General features: G+C 45.4%; 1 protein-coding gene and 1 long non-coding RNA gene across 2 annotated transcripts in view; both read left to right on the top strand.

The window, feature by feature from the left end:
- The window catches only part of LOC134492363 (uncharacterized), a 227729-nt gene that overhangs the window by 49848 nt on the left and 151718 nt on the right, over positions 1-26163 (top strand). The window lies entirely within an intron of this gene.
- TBX4 (T-box transcription factor 4) overlaps positions 19853-26163 on the top strand; it is a 48850-nt gene continuing 42539 nt past the window's right edge. The window contains exons 1-2 of the mRNA XM_063296413.1: positions 19853-20008; positions 21457-21551. Of these exons, the coding sequence (XP_063152483.1) occupies positions 19853-20008; positions 21457-21551 (251 nt within the window). The remainder of the gene's footprint in view (positions 20009-21456; positions 21552-26163) is intronic.

Raw genomic sequence — 26163 nt, 5'->3', positions numbered from 1 at the left:
TGAACTGTAAATAAAAGCAAAATGAGTATTGTCCCATCTGCTTCGGGCTGGGAGTAGCGATTGCCTTACACTTTCAGAATATTTTATGGTTTGAGCATTGGGTTATTTGCCGGTGATGGAAATTTGCTAATTTTGATTTAAAACTTGATTGTGGGTTTCTCCGTCCACACAATTCGCTGGAATGGGGGAGAAGCTGTGAATTGGGTGTAGCGTGATTTTGATGCTGGCTGGAATGGAGTTTTAGAAAAAGGAATTACTAAGCAATCCCCTCCTTTTTATTCAGAAGTAAAGCCCACTTAACCACAGGTCCCTGCCTGCAAGGTGGCTTTACACAATATCAGAGGAACATCAGGAGCTTCTCGTTGCAAAAGATGAACCAAACCTCCATAGTCAGTAATAGTCTACTGTATCTCTAAATGTCAGTAGGTGGGGCAGGACAGAAACCCTACAGGAGGCAACTTACCACTGCCGGGGGTGAAACTCTGGATCAAAATCTGAGTAGGTTTTGAATCTGGGCCCCCATTTTCCCCATCTGTGAAATGGAAATAGGCAGTCATTTCTCTCCCCACCGGATGCTGGCTGCCAAACTCCAGATGACCTCTAGATAGGAGCAAGGGGTTAACTCTTTCAGGACAAGCGGTGTTGTCAAAGATTGTAAAAGACTGCAGAATTGATTTTAATTTTTAAGAAAATATTTCTTCTTGGTACCCCTTCCCTTGATAAAGGCCTTGCCCAGTGTTCTCAGACTAAGAAGGTTTGAAAAGGTGTGTGATGAATGCAACATTCTACTGGTGTTTTTTTTAAAGGAGATGCCACCTTTAAAATGGTTATTTGGAAGATCGCAAGTCGGCCAAGGTTTTGGGAATAATCCAGATTGGTGTGCACTATTCTTGCGAGTGCTGCAGCTTGGTGTAGTGGCAAAGGTGTTGGGCTGGCACTGGAGAGATCCAGGTTCAAGTCCCCCCTCAGCCATGGAAGTTCCCTGGGTAACTTTGGGCCAGACACACTCTTTCAGCTGTACCTACCTCACAGGGTTGTTGTGGGAAAAAATGGGGGAGAGTGCTGTATTAACTGCCTTAAGCTACCACAGGAAGGCTATAAATCTTATAAATTAAAATAGAACATGTCTGTAGCTTAATCCGTTCAATCATGTCCTGTTCTTGGAGACTGCCTGGACAAGTCCCTGCAGTTTCCTTGGCGAGTTTTTCAGAAGAGGTTTGCCATTGCTTCCTTCCTAGGGCTGAGAGGGAGTGGCTGGCCGAAGGTCACCCAACTGGCTTTGTGCCTAAGGCAGGACTCGAACTCATGGTCTCCCCATTTCTAGTCTGATGCCTTAACCACAACACCAAACTGGCTCTTGTCTGTAGCTTAGTGCCTTGTGAATAAGCCACCCAAGGGTGGTTTATTCAGTTAACCACAATTAAGCAAACCATGGTGGAGCCTATTGTGTAATCTCCACCAGAATTTAGAGAAAGTGGACTAAGGGAACGCGAAGACATTACAAGTCTTTTGGAGGAAAATTGAAGCTTTTTTCTTCCTCTCTCTTGATACAATAATGCCAAGGCTGGGGATAGAATGTATCAGATAAGAAGGCAGAATGGAGCCTACATGTTTCTAAGCAGTCTATCTTTGGGGATGCTGAAGGATGGCCCAGGCTGTGGTTTATCCCCAAACCTCCCTCTGGCTGCTTGGGAAAACAGGCACCTGGGCCCGCAGCCAGCTTTGCGCATCCTCAAACCAGCCTTGAGAGGCTCCTGCGTCTTTGCGCAGCGGGTCCCCCAGCCTCGCGCTGCCAGACGGGGCAGGATCGAGGCTTGCCAGATCTCTGCCCCGCAGCCGTACAATCCGCCCAGTTAGCCGCTGCCCCGAGCCGGGCGAGAATTCCCCCTGGCTGTGCTTTCCAGATGTACCGTTAATTTAAACCAGGAGGGGCTTCGCTGATTCTCCCCCCCCCCCCCGCGAGTGCATGTGCCTCTTGCCTTGCTTGAAGCAGGAGCCGAATGTTGCGAAGGAGGGAGGGGGAGGATTTGGCTGCTGGGGTGGGGGGAGCAGACAGAGAGAAAGTCTGATTGGGGTTCCCTGCGCGGAGATCTGGGGGCTCTCTGCAGATGGACGGAAGAAATGGGGAAAGGTTGGGAGAGGGTCTCTGCTGGGTGGGGGTGGCTAAGAGCGAAAGCAGGCCCCTCTGGTCTGGGAGATCCTCCGCTCAAGATTGACAGCAGCGACGTCAGCAGAGCGGGTGCGCGGGAGGGCAGCCTTTCCTCCGTCCCTTGCAGGCGTTTTATGGAACACTTGAACCGCCGATCCGAAGGAAGCCGAGCGACCCTTGTTAGGGCTCCGAGCAGCCCGGAGGGGGAACTGCTTTCTCTCCGGCTCCCCGCCGCCCCCAGATTCTGTCTTCTTTCGGGGAGACCCCCTCCACCGAACCATCCTAAGGAAGAGACTCTCGCTGACGCTTTTAAAACTGCTGCTGCTATCGTTGTTGTTGTTGTTGTTGTTGTTATTTTCCCCGAAGAGATTTCTCTGACTCTGGAGGTCGCTGCGCAGGATTTACGAGGATGCGGAGCCCCTAGGACGTTCCTGATGCCGCCGCAGCTGCACAGCCCCAGAAACTGGTCCTCCCACCTTCCAGCCTCAGGCATTTACTGTGAGTCCGGAGCGATGCCGCCCCCCCGCCCCCCCGCCCCCGTTTTGGCAAAGATCCTCAGCCGACAAGTGGGGTGGAGAGGGAGGGGGCAGGTCTCTAGCCGGGTTTCCCGCCTGCCACCGCTTGCCTGTCGGACCCTCCGGCACAGAATTAGGAGGTGGGGAAGGACCAAATGCATAGGAATGGGTCTCTCCCCCCCTCACACACTAGCGCAGCTAAAGAAGGAAGGACACCTTACAGGGTTTGTCCAGGAAATCAGCTGTGGCTGCATTCCCAGGACTCCTTGAAACCTGGTTCCGGCATTCTCTCTTGTCCTGACCCCGGGCAACATGTAGCACAGAACCCGACCTGGGTTCGCTAGCTCACTACGCCACAGAAAAGGCGAGCTCGAGACACCCTTCCACAGGCCTAGTCTTTATTCGAAGGCAGTTGCTGGGTTTTTCTCCGACGCGAGTAAACTGATTGTGGGAATGCAGTCACCGCGTGTAGTGGCCGGGCTGCACTGCGGCCTTTGTGTGTCTTCATTTACGGCCAGGCTTGACTCCCTCCTTTCCTTAAAAAATGGCCCTTCGCCTTCATCTCTGGCCTCCTCTGGGATCAAACCCAACCTTGCTCACTGGATCCTAAGTTAAGGGAAGAGAGGCGTTCGCAGACGCCGCCCTCGCGTTTCTCTAAAAGCAGGTTTACTCACAACAGCGCAAATCAAACGTTTGTGTGGATCCGTGTGGCTCTGGCGGACATTTCCGGGAATCAGAAAATCGGGGACGGTGAAGATTTTTGGAAAGGTAAAGTGCTTTTGGCGGGCTCGTTTAGCCGCAGTAAGGTGCGTTGAGAGCGTACAAAAACTCCTTTCCAGCGGCCCCTTCCCCGGAATTTCTCCCTAAATCAAGAACAGCCTAATTTCCACGTCTCCCCTCCACATACAAGGACTTGCAGCCCCCTTGCCAAAAGGGGAAGCGATGTTTTCTTCTTGGAAACGGCCACCCCTCCCCCTCCCCCTCCCCCTCCCCCTCCCCCTCCAAACCACGATCCAGCTGTTCTCCCTTTTCACAACTGCCGTTTCCTCTTCCACGGCCTGGGCCCGCTGAACACCGGCCTGCCTGGCAGAACGCGATCCTTAAGCACCTTCCGAGTAAGGCCGCTTAAGGCCCCGGGGTTGGGGATCGGATTCGCCGCGAGAAACGGTTTGCAGGCTGCGACGTGGAATAGCGAGGGAAAGGGGGCTGGCGCAGGAAAAGCCATGCCGTACCACCGGAAATCCAGATTTTGGAAGGACTTTTTTTAGAAAGAGAATCCTCATTACGCAGCTCTGAGAACATCCAGGGATGGTGGGTTGACGTTTTTTTCGGTTGAAAAGAGGAGAGGAAAGTGTGTTTTTCATCAGAGGGTTAGTTTGAAAAATAAAGGCCCTCTCGATCGTGTAGTAACCGGCAATTAGGATTGTGTTTGCGCTGTGTGCGCGCGCAGGGTGTGCGCGCTGCAGTTCACCACTTTCTCCCTCCCACGACGCCGTGAAAGTGAAGCGGAGCGCTGGGTTCGTCCGTTTCGCCATCCCACGCGTCCGGAGACTGCCAGACTTCGGGCGATGGGGGGCCCTGCGTGCAATCCCCGCTGGCCGGTTTTATTTAGCTGCCGCTGCTGACCTCACTCCGTTTGCAGAGCAGGGGGAACCGGCGCGTGCTTAGAGAGCGGCGTCCTCCCCGCGACCGCCTTTGAACTTCGGAGCGGCCTTTGAACCGCTGTCCCCGCGGGGATGCCAAGACAGGCCGGCCCCGGGACGCGCTGCCTGGGCTGAGGGGGCGTTTAAGAAAGACCAGGTAGGCGCCCGCGAGAGGGGGAAAGAAGAGGTCCAGGTCTTTCTAAACTGCCCCCCCCCCGTCCCCTCCGGACAAAAAAGGGGGAGAAATGTGCCCCGACGCCCAGCACTGGCTTTTATTTTGTCTCTGAGTGAGTGAGGCAGGCCTAGGAACGGGGCTCAGCCCCGTTAAACCTGTTTCAACTCTGCCAGCCTGCAGTATCTGCGACTAGGATGGTGACTGAATTGGTGACAAGGGTGGTGACTGAACTGGCGTCTTTTCTGGGTGCCTGCAACCCGCTGGGCACAGAGAGGCCGAGTTTGCCCAACTCGACCCCAAAAGAACCGAGGTTAACCCCCGCGCGCCCGGTCTGGAGCCAGACGGCCGCTGGATCAGAGCGCTTCTCCCCGTTTCCCGGGAGCCTGCAAATTCGGAGCGACCCGACGGACTTCTGGGTCCTTTCATGCTTTCAGTGCAAAAGACTCCATCTTTCAAATATTGACCCAAACATGAAACAGGCCCCCTTCTAAGTATCAGCCTGGACAGCCGTGTGTGTGTGTGTGTGTGTGTGTGTGTGTGTGTTGCGGGGGGGGGGCTTGTTCCAAAGGACCGGGAATGAGGCGTATAATATCGCCCCTCCCCCTCTGGCAGGTCAATTTGGTTCGCTTGGAGGGCGGGGGGAAGTCCCCTCCCCACCCTAATTCCCCGTCTGGATTAGTTTTAGCTGCAGGCTTCCTTCAGGACCTTGATGGTTATCCAATTCAAGCTATTGGTTGCAATCATATCTATTTCCGTCCGTTATTAATATTAGCAATAGGAATCAGCAATATTAGTTCGCTTCCTCGTGCAATGTCTGCCTTCGTATCAGGGATTTCCAAACGTCTCTGTTTTATAGGCTGGGAAACCGAGGCTGAAGCCTAAGGATAGGCCTCGGATGGCCGGCTAAATATTTCATTTTAATGTTTCTAAGATGCAGATTCCAAGCCTTTCACGGCTGCCTGCGATGTCCTTCCCGTCCCACTCCTTTGCCAGCACCCTATTTTCAAACGCTGGAATTTACTTCCCCGGTAACCCTGTTTAGGATTGCACTGTTCCATGGGTACCATCTTTTAGCAGATTGTGGCTGGTTTCCCGGGAAAACGTTTTATTTGAAAGTAGAAGTGTTGGAAGTGTTACTTCGCCATCATGTTAAAAAAGCAGTTATAATGGTTTCCTTATTCTGGATGATTTCTCAAAGTAGCTGTGTCCAATGCACTCTTCTGCTCTAAATTTTTCAAATAAATTAAAAAGGGATGAGATCTTTTCGTGTTGGTTTTAACGCGTGCCAAAGCGGCTCCATTAAGCCGTTTAAAAACCCACAGCAGCCTGTAACGTGTTTCCTCGGAAGAAAGGACTTCCCTTCCTACTTCGTTAATGTTAAGCTTCCGCGGTCTTATCTGCCAGCGAAAGTTTTACAAAGCGTGCTCAGGAGTAAGCGGTCTAGATTCAGCCTGATCTCCTTTTGCACCGTAGAAATGGATGGAAGATTTTAAAGTTCTTTTTCTTCTCTCCGAAAGGAAAAGAACCTAAAAAGAAAGTCATTGAATATAATTAAGGGGATCAATCGATTCTATAAATATACTTTAAGGTTCAAGGAATGCAGCTTTTTTTTTCTTGCTAATGGAAGAAGTCAATGGCTGTGTCTGGATGTCTTTATTTTAAGAACAGACCACCGTATTTTTCCAAAATAAAAATTAGGCTGGAGAAGCGCAGCTCCACTTCTCTTCTATGCAGCCAACCCCTTATTCGAAAGTAACGTTTCTTTCGTTTGTATAGGTAACTTAAAAAAAAAAGTCCACAAAAAGGTAGTGAAGAGAGAAAAGCCGGGCGATTTTGCTGCCTTTCTCAGAACTGTGTATTTTAAAAACTTTTTTTTTTAAATGCCTGAAAGTGGCAGATACAGCGGAAGGTCCCAGACGCCCAGTTTAGTCCCATTTCCAGCCAACGGAAAAATCTTTCTGGGCCGGCTTGGATTGTCCAAATTTGGAGGGTGTATGTGTGTGTGTGTGTGAAGCGGAGACCCTTGAAAGCGGGGCTAGCGTTGATCTACTAGTGAGTGAACAGCTGCTTTCTCAGAGGAGGCTTGGAGTCAGTCGTTTTGCCTTTTCTGGGAAGTAAATCTCTTTGGGGCGGAGGGCGAGTTCTAAACGGAAAGTTATTTTCAGCACGCTGGGACCTAAAGAGCTTGCGGGTGGTTGGACCGTGCCCTTAAAATACAGATAATGGTGCGCTAGGCTTGGCTACGGCTTCCCCAAAAGTGAAATTACTGCGAAGCGGGCGCAGTAGTGCGTGTCTCTGATAGCGTGCGATTTGGAAAGTAGAGAAATCCCAAGAGGTCTTGGCAGCAAGTTTCTTATCGTCCTACTCTCTCTTTTACTTTGCACTTCCCACTAACCTGGGTTGCAAATCGCGTTTCTAGGCCTCCTGCCTACCACCTCTGTTCGAGATAACTTCCGAAGTCAAGGGACCGTCTGAGAATTTCATGAAAACCCCGTTCTTCCCCAGCTTTTCTGGAAACAAATAAAATTAAAAATTAAAATTAAAATCCGTCCTGGTGTGATACTCCCAAACAGGTGCCATTTCGGATGCTCAAGCTGTCTTACTTCAAACTATGGAGATGGGTTTTTTTAATTGTATATACCTGAGTAAATGAAATAAAATCTAAAGTGTGTAAATGCTGCGTGAGATTCGACATGAACTACCAAATAATAACAATAATAATAAGTCTGAAAAACCACCTGGACACAATAGGAACGGACAGAATCTCAATCCATGAATTACAAAAAGTTGCCTTCCTTGGAACCGCGCCTATGTTATTGTAATTATTTAGAAAACGACAGCAGCCACCTATCTTAAGTACGTAACTGTGGGCAGCCAACAGTACATAGAAAGACAATATAAAAACGACCCTACTCCGCGAAGGAATTCCTGCCAACGCCCCCAAGGGCAAGGTGGCGGGAATCTCTGCCAGGCCCGACTGGGCAGGAGAAGCGCGGATGGGCCCTCCAGGGCCAAACGGAAGAGCCTGGCGCGTCCCTTTGCCTTCTGGATCTGGTTCGATTTCGGCGCACAGCAAACGCGGTTGTGTGGAAGGAAAGGAGCGCGGAGTCGAGGTGGGGGGGGGGTCTCTTAAGGTCCCCAAACCCCTTTCTTGCAGGGGTTTTACTCCCAGAAATGTCCAAGTGAATCAGACAGGGAGCCTCGCTCGCTCGCGCCGCGCCCCGTCCTCTTGCTATTTCGAGCGCTCGTGTTCAAACGGCCTTCCGTGCAAATTGGCACCCTTATACTGCTTTTTGTAACCGGAAAGGAATGGTACGGACCCGTCTTTTGAATGGGAAGGCTGGCTTAATCTGAATGGGAATCCGGCCTGGGAGGCCGGCGCACTTTAACCGCGGGAACAGCATCCAGACAGATCAGGAGAGGGGGAAGGCCGTCTGAAGGGATCCTCCGTGCCCGATCCTGTCTGAAGTTGCTTTCCGACGGGAGGGGCGGCTCGCGTTAATATGCCTTCCTACGACGGAGGTTCCCGCGGGTGACTGCCGGACGATTCACGTTCTCGCGCCCAGGGGCGACTCTCCTGAATCCGAATTGAGTTCCGCCGCCCACCCGCCTCCTTCAAAGCCTGCGCCTATGATGGCCAGCTGCCTGGGGTAGGGAGGCTTTCAAGCGACCAGAGCTGAGCCCAGCTTTATTCGGCTTAAGGTTAGGGGAACGAACCCATTAAGCCCGACCTGGCTCACCGGACGCTCTGCGGGGTTGCTCCGAAGTAAGGACGGGAGAGGCCGCTTCGCAAGAATTGGCAGCCCCCGCAACGGATTTCTCTCCTCGGTGACTTCAGGAGTTGCGGGGAAGGCTCGCGCTCCGGCAAAGGGGGCCACGGGCTGTCGGGGCCCGGCCAGACCTGGGACAGGAGCCGTTCGGCTGGGCGGTGAAAGCTGCGTTGCTCTGAGCGAGGCCCGCCGACAGTCCCCCAAAGGGGTCCTGCGGGAAGAGGTGGGGGTGATGGGAGTTGTAGAAGGCACAAAGCGGCTGTACGCGAGGCTGGGGCAGAATGCTCTCCCTGAAGCCTTTGGAGCGAGTTCTGGCGGGCAGAAACCGATTGACTTGGAAGAAGTTCCCTTCTTTTATCTGTGTTTTTTAATGCCCTTGAGATGGTCCGAATGAATTTGCAGCGCCAGCAGTCGGACAGACGTCCAGCAAAATCAGGTGATTCCCCCTCAATTAATACAGAATTGATTTCCACGTTCGCAGGATACGCTCACCATAGTTAATGGATGAACCCATTTTCCGAGTTCACACAGCAACTGGAACCGGAAAGAAATCCAGCAAGATCACCACGGTTAACATTTACCGCCTTGCGTCGGAGTGCAGCCGTTAGGCCTTTATCTGACTGGGTTAAAAGAGTTGTGTGAACGCGGCCAATGTGGGGTATGCCATTTATTTATTTGTTTGATTATTTAATTTTTATCCCGCCTTTATTATTTTTATAAATAACTCAAGGCAGTGAACATACCTAATACTCCTTCCTCCTATTTTCCCTATTTCCCTATTATCAATTCCTCCTTGAGCCTGTGTGAATCAATTGGCTTACATCTGGGTAAACTTAGCTGCTCTCCCTAAAATGAGCATAACCTATTGGGGCTAACTCCGGAGTAATGCGTAGGGGTGCCCATCAGCCGGACCTGTTTTCAACTCATTGTCAATCCTGGTTAGAGAAACACGGTATGAATGTTCGAATTAAATAAGCCAGGCTAAACTGGAGGACGCGGGTGGGCTTTTAGCGGGCGACTTTCTCCTGTTACTTCCGAGGAGATCTAGGGAAGAATCGGCACTGCCAAAAACTGCAGGGTCGGCACTGAATGGACCTTAGAAATTCCTGGCTTTAGAGTCCCTTTAGAGTCCATCTCAGCCTGGCTTTTTCTGAGGGGAGGGGGACCTGTAATTCCTCTTAAATAGGAGGGAAATCGGCAGCTTCTCTACTGCTTTTTCTATCCCTCCTCCCCCCCCCTTCTTTTTCTTTTTAAAATCTTTATTGCTTTTTTCCCAGTGCCTCTCTTTTATCTTGACTGAGGCTCACCGTTGGGATGTTTACTTCAACGCATCCTTGGGTCTGTCTCTGGTCTTAATACCAACGCTAAAAATGGATTCCAGATAAGAAACTCGGGGCAAGGGAGTAGGACCTTAAAAACAACTACCATCTTTCTAAGTAAGGCAGGGTTTGAAAAATAAAAGGACCTGCAGCGCCACCAGCCTTCTCAGAAGTAAGCATTGGGTTCAATAGGCTTTGCTCCATGGTAAAGTTCCATGTGATTGCGGCCTGATGCAGCTTTTTTGTAAAGTCCAGGAAAATATCTTCTCTCTAATTCCCTGATCAAAACTGACAGACTAGGCCAGTTCCTATGAATGTTAGCCAAGGGAAGCCTCATGGAATCTGGTGGATTTTCTCCCCTGTAAGCACAGGTCGAACTCCAAAAATTCTAAAACTGTAGTGAAAGAAATAAATAAAGATGCTTTTAAATTTTTGCAAAAACCAGCACAGGCAGCACTTAGGACAATTCATCTGGGTGAATTTTCCAAAAGCCAGAGTTATCCTGCTGGATTCTCTATCTTTTTGCTTGAAAAGGAATTTGGTGGTTTTCAGTGTCATGCTTGTGTTATTTTATACTGTGATCTTCCGCATGTTGGCTCTGAAGTAAGACCTCTTAAATGGTGGGGGGGGGAATGAGGTGGGGGTTTCCAGGAAAAACCCACTTTACTCTCAGGCCAATGAGTTTAAGAGTAGAAAGGTCATATCTTACTATCCAGGCTAAGGCAGGACAAGATATTTGGTCTCTCATTTGTCATCCGATAATGATATTTTATCCGTATTATGGAATTTTTTCCTGGCAAAATTTGAAACAATAGCATCTGAAGGAAACTGGAGTGAAAAGAGAATTCAAAACAGTAACAACAACTACAATGCAGTAATATACTTAGTTAGCACAGGAGTGTTTATTCTGAAAAGGTAATTTTTTCTGAAATCCCCTGACTGTATACACTTCAAACTGCAACAAAACTTCAAGACTCAAATGATTTTAGGCATTTAGAATCAACTGAGAAAAAACGTTTTGAAAAAAAAATAAAACACACAAGATGACTGTACTTTTTTCTGATTTAAAAGACTGGTTTAAAACAAAAAGACTATGTGGTAAACCTGCGCTGCTGAGTTCTATGTGCCACAAACTGGTGCTCCAATCTCAGTGGGGGTAGGTTAAAAAAAATGTAAATAAACCTGCAGGGATCCATCTGCAATCCTAGTGTTTCTCGCTTAAACAGGTTTTGAGCAGACTTTGGATAAGATTTTTTCTTTCTTCCAGTTATTTTTGGTCAGAAGGACAGCAACTTGAATTTAGGGACCTTTTTGCTTGAACTCTGGTTTGCAACATTCTCCTCTATTTTCTTCCACTACTTGTAGCCTCTACCTTAAATATTGCCCATGTCTGTTAATCCATAGCTAACTTTACTAAATGCTGCCTCTATTCTCTGCTGATTTTCCCTGATCCTGCAGAAAATAAAAAGCCATTCAGGAGATCAGGAATTTCTCAGAGATTCTGGGTTAAGTTGCAAGACTTTAATGTTGTGGCTCAAGTTATGGATTTGTGTGTGTGTGTGTTTGCTGTTCAATCGTGTCCGGCAACTGCCTGGACTAGTCCCTGCAGTTTTCTTGGCAAGATTTCAGAAGTGGTTTGCCATTGCCTCCTTCCTAGGGCTGAGAGAGATGGACTGGCCCAAGGTCACCCAGCCGGCTTTCACGACTAAGGAGAGACTAGAACTCACAGACGCCTGGTTTCTAGCCCATTGCCTTAACTACTAGAGCAAACTGTGTGTATATCCCCCACCCATAGATATAGCCAATCAATCAATTTTATTTCCTTCATACACCAGCATACCACAGATACAGCAATAGCAGACTTCAGATTACATATGTCATCTGTATATCTATATATTATAGCTAGGTGTATACACGTACACATATGCATGCATACTATTACCTCTATCATACACATATTCACAGGACATGCATTCTGTTGGACACCCTTTTCCTTCAAAACTATGCTGCTGCTGTTACAGTAAAACACTGAATGCTAAAAAGCGGCAGCAAGAATTAGAAAATACAAACAAGGCTACAGATTGCATCCACTACAAAGCCTGGGAAGTTGGGGAGATTTATCAGTGTCTTCCTTGATCAGTCTTTCCTGAAATTTATCCAAGTCTCTGGGCATACAGTAGAAATTGGTGCTCTTTGGGGAGGGGGGGTACCTGCATGTTTTCCTTTGCCAATCACATATCTTGCAGGTGTCTATTATTTCCAGCATCTATTTGTCCAGCAGGAACTAGAAGAGAGCCGAAAAATGGGATGGGTTCGGTGCCTCATTCAAACTGCTTTCAGAGCTGTCCTGAAAGGTGATTGATCCCAGCTCAGTCAAGAGGGGCATGTGCAAATCACTTGGTAGGGGTGTGGATCAGTTCCAGGGGTGTGCACACATAAGAAAAAAAATGGGCGGGATGTTGATCACAGCAGCCATCTTAGTTTTTTGGCCATACCCTGAGGACCCACTGGAAGAGTTCATCAAACACCTCCCTCCCATCGGATATTAGCTTCAAAGAGAAGTGGCCAGAAATGATTGCAAAAATAGCAAGCCAGTGTTTGAATTGTGGATTTCAAATACTTGCATGATATTTTCTACCTCCTTTCACCCCCTTCCCACCCCTAATAATACTTTTTTTCCTACTGTGGCTTTCAAATGCATTGCAATTACCCTTTTTACCATGCCAATTAGTCTGATCATGGGCAGATTTATTCACAAATTAACCTCACAGGGTCCTGTGGGGCTCGCTCCCTAGTAAGGTCACTGTGGGAATGTCTCTGAAATCCATAAAAGTTGTTGGTTGTCTGAATGAAGCCTTAAACTTGCATGCTGGAGGCCATTGTTCCACCACAGATCTGGGGAAGATCAAGAAGAACTTTTTTTTTTTTTAATGGAGGTGGTGGTGATTCCAGTGTTTAAAATTGACTCTTGTTTCTCTGCTGTTAATACTCGAAGAAAAACTTGTGATTCCTGAAGATCAAATTTCTATTTAAGCTAAAAGAACTTTATCAGTTGGCCCACCTACTGAAAGAGAGGTTTAAGAAATATGGCCAGTGATAGGATAGTGTTTACCTGTTCGCTTTCCCAGGATAAGCACTGATTTGGTGTACTTGTTCAGTAGGCTAGAAACCAGGAGACTGTGAATTCTAGTCCTGCCTTGGGCATGAAGCTGTGTAACCCTGGGCCAGTCCTTCCCTTTCAGGAAGAAGGCAAGGCCATGGGAGTTTGGTGTAGTGTTTAAGACACCAGGCTAGAAACTGGGAGACTGTCAGCCTTCCCAGGTAGATCAGGCAGGAAACACAACCAGATGAACTAATTCTACTTTATTGTAAGGCTACAACAACAGAATCTTGAAAGTCTTAAAGTACAAATCTCCCACCTTCTCCTTTACAGCCTGGGAAGCTAGGGAGGGTCCCTTCTGAGCCTCTTTCTCCATCCATTATGCGGCTGTGGGCTATGCCGCCTCTTATCTGACCGTTCCCTAGGCAGCATCTCTTCGCCCCTTCTCCCAAGGCCTTTCCCACATACCTTTACAAGATTCTTGCAAGTCTGAAAGTGCAATTCTCCCTCTGTCTCCTTTACAGCCTGGGAAGCTAGGGAGGGTCCCTTCTGAGCCTCTTTCTCCATCCATTATGCAGCTGTGGGCTATGCCGCCTCTTATCTGACCATTCCCTAGGCAGCATCTCTTCGCCTCATCTCTCCAGGTCTTTCCCACATACCATTACAAGATTCTTGCAAGTCTTTACAGCCTGGGAAGCTAGGGAGGGTCCCTTCTGAACCTCTTTCTCCATCCATTATGCGGCTGTGGGCTATGCCGCCTCTTATCTGACCATTCCCTAGGCGGCATCTCTTTGCCCTGTTTCTCAAGGTCTTTCCCACATACCATTACAGAGACTGTGAATTCTAGTCCCACCTTAGGCCCAAGGCCAGCTGGGTGACTTTGGGCCAGTTGCCTCAGAAAAAGACAAAGGCAAACCACTTCTGAAAAATGGTGCCAAGAAAACTGTAGGGGACAACCCAGACAGTCACCAGGAGTCAAGACAGGCTCAAAAGCACCTATATATTTATACATTCAACAACTAAAAGCATACAGTATTTGGATTTAAAGGTGAAAAGTCCTCCTCTCAAGGGGCAATCAGAAGTTCAATACAGGACATGCCTTCATGTGATACTCAAAGCACATACATTTCACAGAAATATAGAACTGAACATCTAAGATCTTCAGATTTGGAAAAGCAGTTCCCTGTGTGTCTTGCATGCATTGATACCAAATGTGACTCTGAAATTTATGAAATCTCCTTTGAAGAAAAAAGGATTGAAACCACAGTTTTGCACAGCCAAAGCTGAAAAATTCTGCACGTAGGACCAACAAATTTGTGTGCAGCTCTCAAACGGATGAAACAGCTTCTACCCTGTTGCTTTACCGTTATACATGGCCAGAGATGATAGGGTGTGGTGGGCCAGATTTGGCTGGCAGGATAGGTGTTCTCTATCCCTGGTTGTTTTGATACAAAACATTTACTGAAATTCAATCAAATCTTTATTGCAGTCATAGACCAGGGTAAATCTACCCCACAGCTACTGTTTTGATACAGATTACTGCCTCCACAATCTTGGAGTATATGTTTGGGGGAAAAAGTGAACACCCTGCTAGGAATGGGGCTCCCTGGTTCACTGCCCATCAGCTGGCCAGACCTGATGTCACTGGAGATTGACTCCCTTAATCCTTAATACTCAGAGTTTCCATGGAAGGGCATTCTTGACCAACAAGTTTATGCTCAGAGTTGTTGTTATAGCTTCAGGTATATAAAATAATCCAAGGGGAAACAAATGCTTAATGTTGGATTAATAAATGCTTAATGTTGGATTATTTCTTTTGATAGGCAATTTAATTTAATTTAAAAATGGGAAGAAATCTGCTAGCACCTTTTCAGACTAGCACATTTTCTTAAAAGGCATAAACCTTTTAAGAATTTTATTGGGTTTATTGTAAACCGCCCAGAGTCCCCCTTTCTTGGGGGAGATGGGTGGTAATAGAAGTTTGACGAATAAATAAATAAATAAAACTAACCCAAAGGAAAGCTTGTGCCTTCTTAATAAAATGCATTTGTCTGAAAAGGTGCTCCATGATGCCTTCTGATTCTTGGCTACCCATAGACTAACGTGGCTCCCCTCCTATAATTTAATTTAAAAAGAACTCTAAGAATGGAGGGGATGGAAAGGCATACATAAATGAAATGATGATAATGATCTGATTTCAAATATATGAGCTTCTATGCTGTTAAAGACCGAAGTGGGAAGGAGTGTGTGTTTAATTGGGCTGTCCCTGCATTTTGCAAACATCTAGTGGCCCATGATTTCAGAGAGTTTGAGAAACAGTATTTTAGCCTTTTGGGTTAGGGGAAATTAAATACAGATTGAATTCCCAGGGGGCTCAGAACCAACAATAATTTGGCTACGGTGCAAAGCAACAGCAGTGTTTCTCAACCTTGGCAACTTGAAGATGGGTGGACGTCAACTCCCAGAATTCCCCAGCCAGCATGTTTATACAGTATCTCCATTATACCAGTGGATATTCTCATTCCTGTTGTGGTCTGTAATACCTTCATCCTAATCCCCCAAGCTTTCTCCCACTCTCCCTCTTCTCCCCAGTTTTACTTCTGCTTACCATAATCAGAAGATAGACATGGTTCTGGTTTAGGTGGACATTCCACTGAGGTCAAAGGAATTCCCAGCCAGCAGAGCAGTGTTCTTCAAACTGTGTTCTCCTGGAGAACCTTGAAGTTCTTTGAAAGCTTGCCAAGGATTCCTTAAGGAGATTTGCCCAACAAGCTTCCTGCTTTTTCTCCTATGATGGATCTCCCCTAACTGTTGGGTTCTGCTGTTGTGTTTATCTTGGTCTGTATTCACATACAGCAGTGTTTTTCAAACTCGGCAACTGTAAGACGTGTGGACTTCAACTCCCAGAATTCCCCAGCCAGCACAACTGTAAGACGTGTGGACTTCAACTCCCAGAATTCCCCAGCCAGCACAACTGTAAGACGTGTGGACTTCAACTCCCAGAATTCCCCAGCCAGCACAACTGTAAGACGTGTGGACTTCAACTCCCAGAATTCCCCAGCCAGCTGGCTGGGGAATTCTGGGAGTTGAAGTCCACACGTCTTACAGTTGCCGAGTTTGAAAAACACTGATATAAAGTAACTGAGTAGCTGAACTGAGTTCTGTGAGTTCTTTCAGCCAGTCCTATGGACAAGGTCCAATTTGAACAAAGGCAAAAGAGAAAAAAGCCGAATGGAACCAGCCCCGCCCCCTTTTAAAAGCTCACCTGAGGCTTCTGGCTTCTGATTGGTTCTCCAGAAGTCGATGTTCACAGGCTTCTGATGTCTCCACCCTTCCATCAGCTTGACAGGTCTAATATGTCCGTTTGGTGATGGCTCAATAGAAACTCTAAGCCATATGCTATTACACTGTTCCCTCTATAAGAATTCTAGACCAGGGTTTCTCAACCAGGGTTACGTGGCACCCTAGCAAGAGCTCACTAGGGGGTCCCTGGGAGATCACAATTTATTTAAACAATTATTTCAAATCCGGGCAACTTCACCTTAAAGTGATAAGTTTCATTCTTTATTTTTAGTTTAAGAACCCTGTTGGTGCATCTGTGCAGGCCTACCATGAAACAGATATAATAATTTGGTAACTTCTGGCCTGTATTTGAGCCTGGATGTGAAGGGGTTCACCAAGGCCTGGAAAATATTGCAAGGGTTCCTCCAGGGTCAAAAGGCTGAGAAAGGCTGGGCTAGACAGACCCTTACATATTGGATCTTGAAGAAATTTCCAGGTAGGGAATGGGATTTTTATTAAATGTGACTGCTTTCAGACAATGACTCAAAAACATCCCCCCAGGTCGCCCAGTTCTGTGCTGCCATCTGTACAATACACCGCACCATTACTTAAGTTTGGAATTTCTTAGAATAGTGTTTTATTTTGATTTATTTTAGTATCTTGTTCTTAGATCCTTTAGGTTCTATTATACTTATTGTTTTTCTGAGGTGTTTGTGTGTGTGTGTGTATGTAATACTTATGGATGTAATACTTCAGTTATTAGATATTTTGATTGTATTTGGCCTTAGGCTGCTGTAATAAAATTGAATTGAATAACACTTTCAGCATCTGGGGATTCCTTCTGCCCCCACCCCCCTTCGCCGCAGTAGGATAAACAGATGTTCAATTGCATCCACAGCCTTACCGTGATTTTATTTATTTATTTATTTATTTCTCAAATTTATATAGCTGCTCATCTCCAATATATGATTCTGGGCGGCTTGCAAACACTTAAAAGAAATATAAAAACAGGACAACAATTTTTTTAAAAAAAATGATCTCTGGGGGAATGATGTTCCAATAAGAAAAAGTGGAATTATATTTATTTATTTATTTATTTATATTTATTTAGGTTTCGAATTTCGTCACCGCCCATCTCCCTCAAAGAGCAACTCTGAGCGGTTTACAATAAGACTAAAAATGCATACAGGTTAAAATACAACAAAAACAGTGCTCCTTATATAAAAATTCAAATAGAAACGTAAATGTAAAATATAAAATCCAGGATGGAGATATTAGAAGTTCCTAATTTAAATTCACATGAATTCACGGGATTCGTGAATTACACTGTATTCTTGGAGAAGTAATAGAAAGTGAATGAACCGTAAGGCATCATAATGCCTGTGGCTGGCTTGTCTGTTCGCTGGGAACAATTTCACAGCTCAAGATGTCAAACTGAAGGGGATGCGTCTCTTTGTGTGAACCTGCTGAGGTATTGAGTTCTGAAGGGGAACTTTACAGTGTCCCAGAGACCCGAGAAAAATTGGAAGATGAATGGTTAAGCTCTTGGAACGGGCACAAACACTAAGCCGACAGCATTGATAAGGGAAAAACCTGAGATTGGATTTTACTTATTTATTTAATTTTACTCATTTATTAAATTTACAATACTGCCCATCTCCCCCGATGGGGGACTCATCAAAAAATCAAATTTTGCCACCGCCCATCTGTCCCCAAAACAGTTATTTCTATCTGAAAACTGCTTTTGGATTATTTGCTTGGATCTGAAAAAAAATGTTTTGATTTTGGGTTTTGATGACTGAGTGGTTTGATTTTCTAGAAATAATGTTTTTATTATTATTATTATTAGTTATTAAATTTCTATCACCGCCCATCTCCCCCAATGGGGGACTAATGTTACTAAAAGTTTAACCAATGGTAAGAGATTACATTTGTATAATACGTATTTAGGTATTTATATGCATTTATGTCTGTGTTGGAGAAGATCGGAAGTCACTTTCTCTATATATTTTCTATCTATTTTTGCACTTCTATAGTTTTTCTTTTTTCTTTAGTTCTGTGCTGTATCTTTTCTGTACTTGACCTTTTGTATCTTACTTATACTTTGAAAATCAATAAAGCTTTTTAAAAAAAGAAAAAGGAAAATTGGGATGCACCACAGGGCCTTCTTTACATTGGCACCTTGGCATAGATATCTCCTTCTCCCGCTGGCCAGGCTGCCTTTCAGCACCAGATCTGGCTTTTTATGGTCATATTTGCGACTGTGCATCCACAGCCTGCCCCTGTCCCCACCTCTATCAATGTTGCTGCTGGTTATTATTCCTTGATTATTATTTGTTTAAACCACTATCTCTTTTGTTTGGTTTTGCTGTTTACCCTGGCTTATTTTACAGAGTGCAACCACCATGAGATCATCTGGGCAGTGGGTGGGCTGCAGATATTTAAAATAAATAAATAAATCAGGTGCTCAGCAGTCAGGCCTCCAATGTTTTATATGCGGCAAGTGTGATAAAAACAGGGGAAGGGCCATTCTTCCACCTTGGAGCAATGCGCTTTGTAATAAATACACTGTGACAAGGAATGGTTTTCCCCACCAGTGAAGTTGGCTCCAACCCATAGAAAATTTCTATCGCAATCCAGTTATACTTTTGGTAAGGGGCTCTGCTGGTTTTCGTATTTCCTGCATGAGAAATGAGAATTTTGGCGATTTGTCAGGCTTCCCTCGACAACAAGACATGCACGGTGAGCCAAGAATATTTTGCGGGCTCAGATTTTAATCCAAAGAGCACCACCTCCTTCCTTCATGCCCAAATTGGCAGCCTTGGGAAATTTACAAGAGAGCCTTCTGTGGATAGGAGAGAGCTCTCCCTGCGGTCTGAAACGAACAACCGAAATCAAGATGGGAAGGAGTGAGCTGGTTTGCAGGAAGGGTCAAAAAAGTTAAGATGATGGGTGTACCTGTGCAATGGAAGCCCCACCTTCCCTCCCCCCCGCATGCATTGCACAGGAAAAGAGGGGGTCTGCAATCTCACTGGCACAGCCACCATCTTGTCTTTTTGGACCCCCTTTGCAGATACCCCTGGAGAAAAAGGACAGCTCTAACGTTGTGTTCTTCAGGAGCTGAACAGCAGTGCAGGTAGTCCTCACTTAGCAATCATTCATTTAGTGACGGTTTGGACTTGGTGCTAAAAAGACTACTTACGACCAGTCCTCACACTTACAACCATTACAGTGTCCCCATGGTCACATGATCACGATTTGGGCACTTGGCAACTGGTTCACATTTAGGTCACATGATCACCATTTTTCACCTTCCTGGCCGGCTTCTGGCAAGCAAAAACAATGAGGAACCGTGTGGTTTGCTTTAACAGCTATGTGGTTTAATGCCCGCAGTGATTCGCTTAACGACTGGTGCAAAAAAGGTTGTAAAATCAGGTTGGATTCACTTAATGACTGCTTCACTTAGCAACCAAAATTCTGATCCCAATTGTAGTTGTTAAGTGAGGACTACCTGTACAATCTTCCTTGTACCTAGGACTTGGAAAGTTGGGGGAAAGTTAAGATTTCCAAATCAACTCATGAACCAAAGCCTATTTCTGCTACCAATGGAAAATCTAATGTGCCAGTTTTCTGGATTCAGCCGTCCTGGGGGTGGGGGGAAACAACTGACTGTAAATGCTAAATTGTGGTAGCGTTAGAGCGGGAAGGTGCAACCGTGTCCTAATCTTCTCCAGGCCAGGGGCTGCCCTCTCAAAAACTGATGGGCCAAGCGCAAAATCTTGACTGATCTCACTTTGAAAGAAGTGAAAAATGAACTATGCAGAATCTCTTTTGCTGGGCGTCAATGCATTAAATGTGGCAAATGCATCGATATCTATTTGCTTTCTTGCCTTCAGGAAATGCTCCAGGAGAAAAGCTTGTCGGATGTGGAGGATGGGTTTGTGGTGCCTCAGGGCCCTGGCCATGCTGAAACCACGGGGGAGTCTCCAGTTCTGGGTGTTGCAGGGGTCAGCAGTACGCCCCTGAACAGTCCCCAGGTCCCGGATGCAGAACAGGTATGCATTTGGCAAATGAAGCAGTTTACCGGTGTTTCTCAAACTTGGCAACTTTAAGATGTGTGGACTTCAACTCCCAGAATTCCCTGGCTGGGGAATTCTGGGAGTTGAAGTCCACACATCTTAAAGTGGCTTAGGCTGAAAAACCCTGCCCTAACCCAAAGTTCTCCAGCCTGACACCTTTAAATGTACCATTCCCAGGACTCTCAGCTCACATGCCTGCTTGGAATTCTGGGAGTTGTAAATCTATCAAAGTCTAACAGACCCAGATGAGAAGAGAAGATGACTCCATCAACTATCCCTCAACTGATTCTATCACAGAGGGGCAATCTGGGAGTCACGTATGACCAGCCAATATCTCTTTCATGACCTATGACCCCCTTCGGAGTGGCCAGAGATCCGCCCCCTTTTTTTGCATCCCCCCCCTTTTTTTGCATTTTCTTGGAATTTGAGGGACCCCCTGAACACTCCTTCCCTCCCACCATTGATCCCAGTGCTGCCCAGTTTTCTGTTTGACTCTCAATTTGCAAGGCAAAACTTGACTGGACTTTCCAACCACAGGAAGTTGTCTGCTCCTGCCCTGGTGCGCAAAAGAAGAAAATAGACTGATATACCAAACAATATAAATCGCAATATATGAGCAATGTCAATTGTGTATTATCTTAAAGATCTTGCCATTTTTATACAATTATTAAATATAATCATGGACCTTTATTCCAGAATAAAGGAGAGGTGACTGGAAAATAGCATGCATATCCACCCTGCCTGTTGATTGGCTAAAGCTGTTCAGTATCTATATTTTAAAAAACAAAGTGCTGTGTCAGACTTATATAACCAGGAAGCTAAGATGCGAAGTTGGGAAGTTAGGGAACCTTTTTTTTGCCATAGAAACTACTAAAAACAGAAACAAAAATAAGTTTATACAACATGCATTTAAGTAATTAGAATTACACCCAGGCATTGAAAATCAGTTTCTTCCTGTTTGCCTGGACGACTGATAGCTGGTTAGAGTATGGTGGAAAAGCCTTTTTATGTTGCATGTGAAAAAGGGGCAGGGATGGTGTGGTGGTGACCACCATCTTGACTTTTTTGACCCCTTCTGCAGAGTTGTGGATGCCCTTGGATGGTGTTGGAATAAGTGGGAAAACATTGATTTTAACAGCAGAGATTTTCATCAAAAGGCTGATGACTTGGTGATGGCAACATTGTGGGCACCTGCAGAAACAGGAGTTTTGCCTGGGGATGTTTGTTGCCATTAGGTGCAAATGGGGAAGATGTTGGCTGGGTACCAAGTGGGCACAGATTGGCCAATGCTGAATAATTATGGCTTTTTCTGCCAAAGCCAATTACTCACCCTCTCTTTTCTAGTTAGAGGGGATAACTCCCTCCTCCTACATTCCAGCAGCTATCTCACTTTTAATTTTTGTTCTTTGTTGACTTGTTGGAAGACCATCGAGAATATCAAGGTGTATTTGCATGAAAAAGAACTATGGAAGAAGTTTCACGAAGCTGGGACTGAGATGATCATAACTAAAGCCGGGAGGTAAGCTTGCGTTTGGAACAATCTGTTAAAAATAAAAAAAATACATGTTTTCAAGCTTTTATTTAGCACATCCTGTTGCCATCAAGCCTATACTTCGTGGGATTGTTATGGGGGTGCAAAGGGGGGGCACAGCTGCTTTTCTGAATTCCCTGGAAGAAAGTTGGGATCAAGGGAATCACCTTCCCGCTTTTCCTAGTTGAAAACATTGCTTCTTTTGCTAATTCTTCTTCTGCTAATGATCATTCCCTGATGTCGAGGGAGAGGCTGCTTTCCGCCAATTTGAAAAGCTGAGAATGTTGGAATTCTTTGCATTCATTATTCTATCCATGGCCAAGGTTCCCAGTATGTTCCAGCAGCTGCAGCACCCACATTTTGCAAATTAATTACGATTGCAAGCCCGTGCTTTGGTGTCCAGGCACCATGTGTTCATCCTAAGAAAGGATGTGGTTCCTGTTCCTAATTTCACTTCCAAAGAAGGGAGTTGGCCCATCAAGGATGACAACCCTTTGCCATTTACAAGCATGATGTTTTTGAAGAAAGCAAAAACAGTGATGGAAATTTATCAGGAGGATGAGGCAGGAATTAAGGATCCTTCTTGGGAAAACTGTGCCCTTGTTTTGTATTAGGTGACTTGTGGAAGGGTTGAAGAAGACCAAGCTTGGCTGATTTAAGATTGTGGTGTGATCGAAGAGAGGTCTCCTTAGGCATAAAAGTCTGTTCCAGCAACGATTGGCCAACTCACCGTCACTTTCAAAGCACGCAATTCTTTTCTCCTGTTTGAACAAGGCAAGAGAAAGCAGGCCTATAAATTACCAAGGATTTATGACTAGCATCTACTTACCGATTCATTACTCCCTTTTAGGCCCAGTGAAAAAAGCAGAACCTGCTACAATAGGCAGGAGGCCTTTGCCAAGAATGCGTGATTTATAAAGTGGAAACATCTTTAAAACGCTCTCACTATCTTTCCAATGTTTGGCTGTTTTAGTTACAGGAGGGGGAAACCAGAGAGATTATTTCATATTAAGATCATCAAAAGATTTGAAAGAAAAAAAAAAAGAGAGAAGTTTATATTAACCACGTTCTCTGAACTTGGGATAAAATGGGTTGACTCCTTTGCGGATAAAAGAGAGTAGAAGTATACAAGGCTGCAAATGTTTCAGGGCATAAATCTATGCACTTTCCGAGTTCCAGGATTTTATTATGACTCTATTTTGGCATGCAGAGTAGCTTTTTGAAAAATATTTATTTATTTATTTGGGAAACATGCCTTAGATTAAGCCTCCAAACTTCCAGGCTTCTTTGGAGACATTTAACTGGTCAATGTGTGAAAGAGGACATTGAATAATAATAATAATAATAATAATAATAATAATAATAATAATAATAATAATTCAAGTCATTGCACACATGTTGTTTAGCACCTAAACCCAACTTTTGCCCATATGGTGGGAATCAATAAAGTTTCGTGATTAAATATCAACCTATCAGAGTTTGCACATTACGGTATGTTGAACCATCCTCTGATCTGCTTTTGGCTTAATGTGGTGTGAGTTCTTGGACAAGAAGCCATTATCTGAAATTGTGGTTTGTTGTTGGTTTATAAGCCCCAGATTGCTTTCACTGTTTCATGACTGAACCTAGAATCCTGTTTTATTATGGGCTTGTTTTGGGCTTTGGGCTCCAGGCAGAAGACATCAAGAAAATAAGCTAGGATGACTTTGCTCATTGGCAAGACTAACTCTGGTTAAAACAGTCTGGCTAAACCTTACCTATCCATGCAGGGTTGACCCCTCCTGTCATCCTGGCCTGTGAGATTTTCCACAAGCCGTTGTCTTAGGATGACATACATTCATACCAGGAACGAAAACAAGCCGATAGATGGGCGCTGCAATTTATAGCTACATATCCGAAAGAAGAGGGAATGGGTCGAGAGGAGGGTGAAAATGGAGGAAATTACTGTATGGTTGGACAATGTTGCTGAGATCCTCAGAGAGAGGTGAGAAGTTTAAGGGACAAAAAGCAAGATAGGAAACTGAATATGGATGTGGAGGAAACAAGGATGATTTGCAAAGTTGGAATGGAGCAGAGAGGGGTAATAAATGGTGTTGGTGTACATTGATTTTAGCCGTATTTTGTTCCGTTTTCCATTTTCCCTGCGCTCAATTTTTTTAAATGACTTTTACTCTTTTTCTGCCTCTTGCATAATGTTGCTTACCTTGAAAGGGAATGGTGTGCACAGGGGTGGCTGTGGGGTGTAAGTTTCAACATCTGCAAGGTGGGAGGTACAGGGACACAATTAAAGCTAGTGAACCCCCTGACACCTTTAGGTGTAAATGGATAGGGCATTCTCTATCAAATCTGCTGCTATCAGATATGATGATAACTTGATGTTAAAAGCTAGACCAGTTAATGAAAGGAAGGCAATCCAGGCCTAACTGTCTTGATGGCTTCATCAATAACACTTGAGAAGGAGTTAATAAGCATCTCATAAATGTTCTGTCATGATTCCTTGCAACAACCCTATGCAGGAGACCAATGTGAATATTTTCCGCCTGTTGTAGACGGAGGGGATGTAGAGAAGAAACAATAGTTTACCTGCCTGATTTTAATGTATGAATTAAAGTATTTAATTATCATATGTAATTAAATCACAATTATGTATAATTCAATTAAAGATTATAATGTGGTCAGAAAGAAGAGAGAGAAAACCAGGTTGGTGTAGGGGTTAAGGTGGCTAAGCTCTAGTCCTCCATTATGTGTGAAAGCTGGTTTTTAGCCAGTCTCTTAGCAAAGCCCACCTCAAAGGGTTGTTGTTATGGGGCAAATAGGAGGAGGAAGCATTAGGTACACCATCTGGAGTTGTACAAAATAGAGGCAGGTACAAATCTAATAAAAATCATATTAATAGCCTTTTCCTACTACTTGTTGCTCTACCCCACCTGATAATATTTATTTTTAACTGGAGAGGGCAAGGATTGAATCTGACAATTTTGGTGCGCAAAGCACAGCACTTTAGGCTACCACCCGAGCTTCCTCAGGATGGCTGGCTCACAACTCCGCCTCTTAAGTAGCCATGTCCCTTGTCTTTTAGGAAGGTGAAATCGAAATGGTCAAAACTGTGCGTTTATTTACTGTATTTGTTCAAAATGTTTATACGGCCACCCATCTTCAGCCAAACTCTGGGTGACTCACAACCCCAGGATAAAAACGATATGTGCAAACAATAAAACAACAACAGAAAAATTAGAAAAAAAAACCTGGTGCCACAGCTAAATCTGTACTGCAGTAGGAGCGATAGATAGATAGATAGGTAGGTAGGTAGGTAGGTAGGTAGGTAGATAGATAGATAGATAGATAGATAGATAGGTAGATAGATAAACTGTAGGTGGATGGATGGATGGATGACAGGAAAGCCAGTTTGGTGCAGAGGTTAAGGCAACGGGCTAGAAACCGGGAGACCGTGAGTTCTAGTCCCACCTTGGGCACAAAGCCAGCTGGGGGACCTTGGACCAGCCATTTTCTCTCAGCCCCAGGAAGCAGGCAATGGCAAACCATTTCTGAAAAACCTTGCCAGGAAAACAGCAGGGACTTGTCCAGGTGGTCTCCAAGAATCAGGCACAATTGAATGTGTGTGTGTGTGTTATATACAATGGAAGCTGAGATGGTCTTTTCCTTTTCCTTTTTTTTTTTTTGAGACATTTTGCTTAGAAGACCATCCTTCACTATTCTGGATAAGGCCAGTTCTTTCTGTCTTTTATGGGACCAATTACATAGGTTATGAAGCAGAGTGGTGTCATTAACCCTGCCCCCACTTCTGTAGGATTTATAAAGTCCTCTGGAAGATTTACCTTTGGCTAAGTGGGAATCTAATTTTAGCTCTGTTATGCTTTGGGTATTCTAGGCCAGAGAGATGGGGGGGGGGGTGTTTTGGCGGTGGGGTGGGAGCTCAATTTGGAGGTCTGGTTGGGAAGCTGAGAAAAGCCAAGGACTGCTTTTGTCCAACAGGAAAAGAACAGAATTTGGCCTTTCAGCCTGACAGCATAGTTTAGCCATCTTTTCAGGGGGAGTGGGGAGAGAGAAGAGCTTAAACAAAAGCCAGAGCGAGAAAGAGAATGGTTTAAATAAAAATTAGATGATATTGTCTGTCTCACAGTCTCTGGCCCTCCCTCCCCGTATGTAGATGTCTCCAGATTTAAAAATGGTCCATCCACGTAATCGCCCTGCTTGGCCACCAGATAAATCTCTTCGATCTGTCTGCGGGCCATGAGTTCAAGGGTGCTTGTGTATGCTGAAAGTGAATCTGGGGCTGACAAATGACCTAGCAACTGAGAACTCCTCTTGAACCTGCATTGTTTGTTATTCTGGAGTAAGGATCGGGCCCGGGCTAATCCTGCACTTCAAAGAGGGCGGCTCTCGTTTTGTATATAACACGTCAGAGCCGAGCGGCGTGGCGTGATAAGCGAAGCTGGCGCAGGAAGGATCCGATGCCCTGGGAACAGAGGGACATGGACTGAAAACACTTTGATCTCTCTCAAATATTTTCTGAGGGCCAGATTCTTTTTCTCTGTCATCTCCTTCCCATCTCCTTTTTAAAGAGACCCTTCTGATTCTT

Source organism: Candoia aspera, chromosome 1 (genome assembly GCF_035149785.1).
Source record: "Candoia aspera isolate rCanAsp1 chromosome 1, rCanAsp1.hap2, whole genome shotgun sequence".
Taxonomy (NCBI): Eukaryota; Metazoa; Chordata; class Lepidosauria; order Squamata; family Boidae; genus Candoia; species Candoia aspera.
This window is presented reverse-complemented; position numbering and strand designations above follow the sequence as displayed.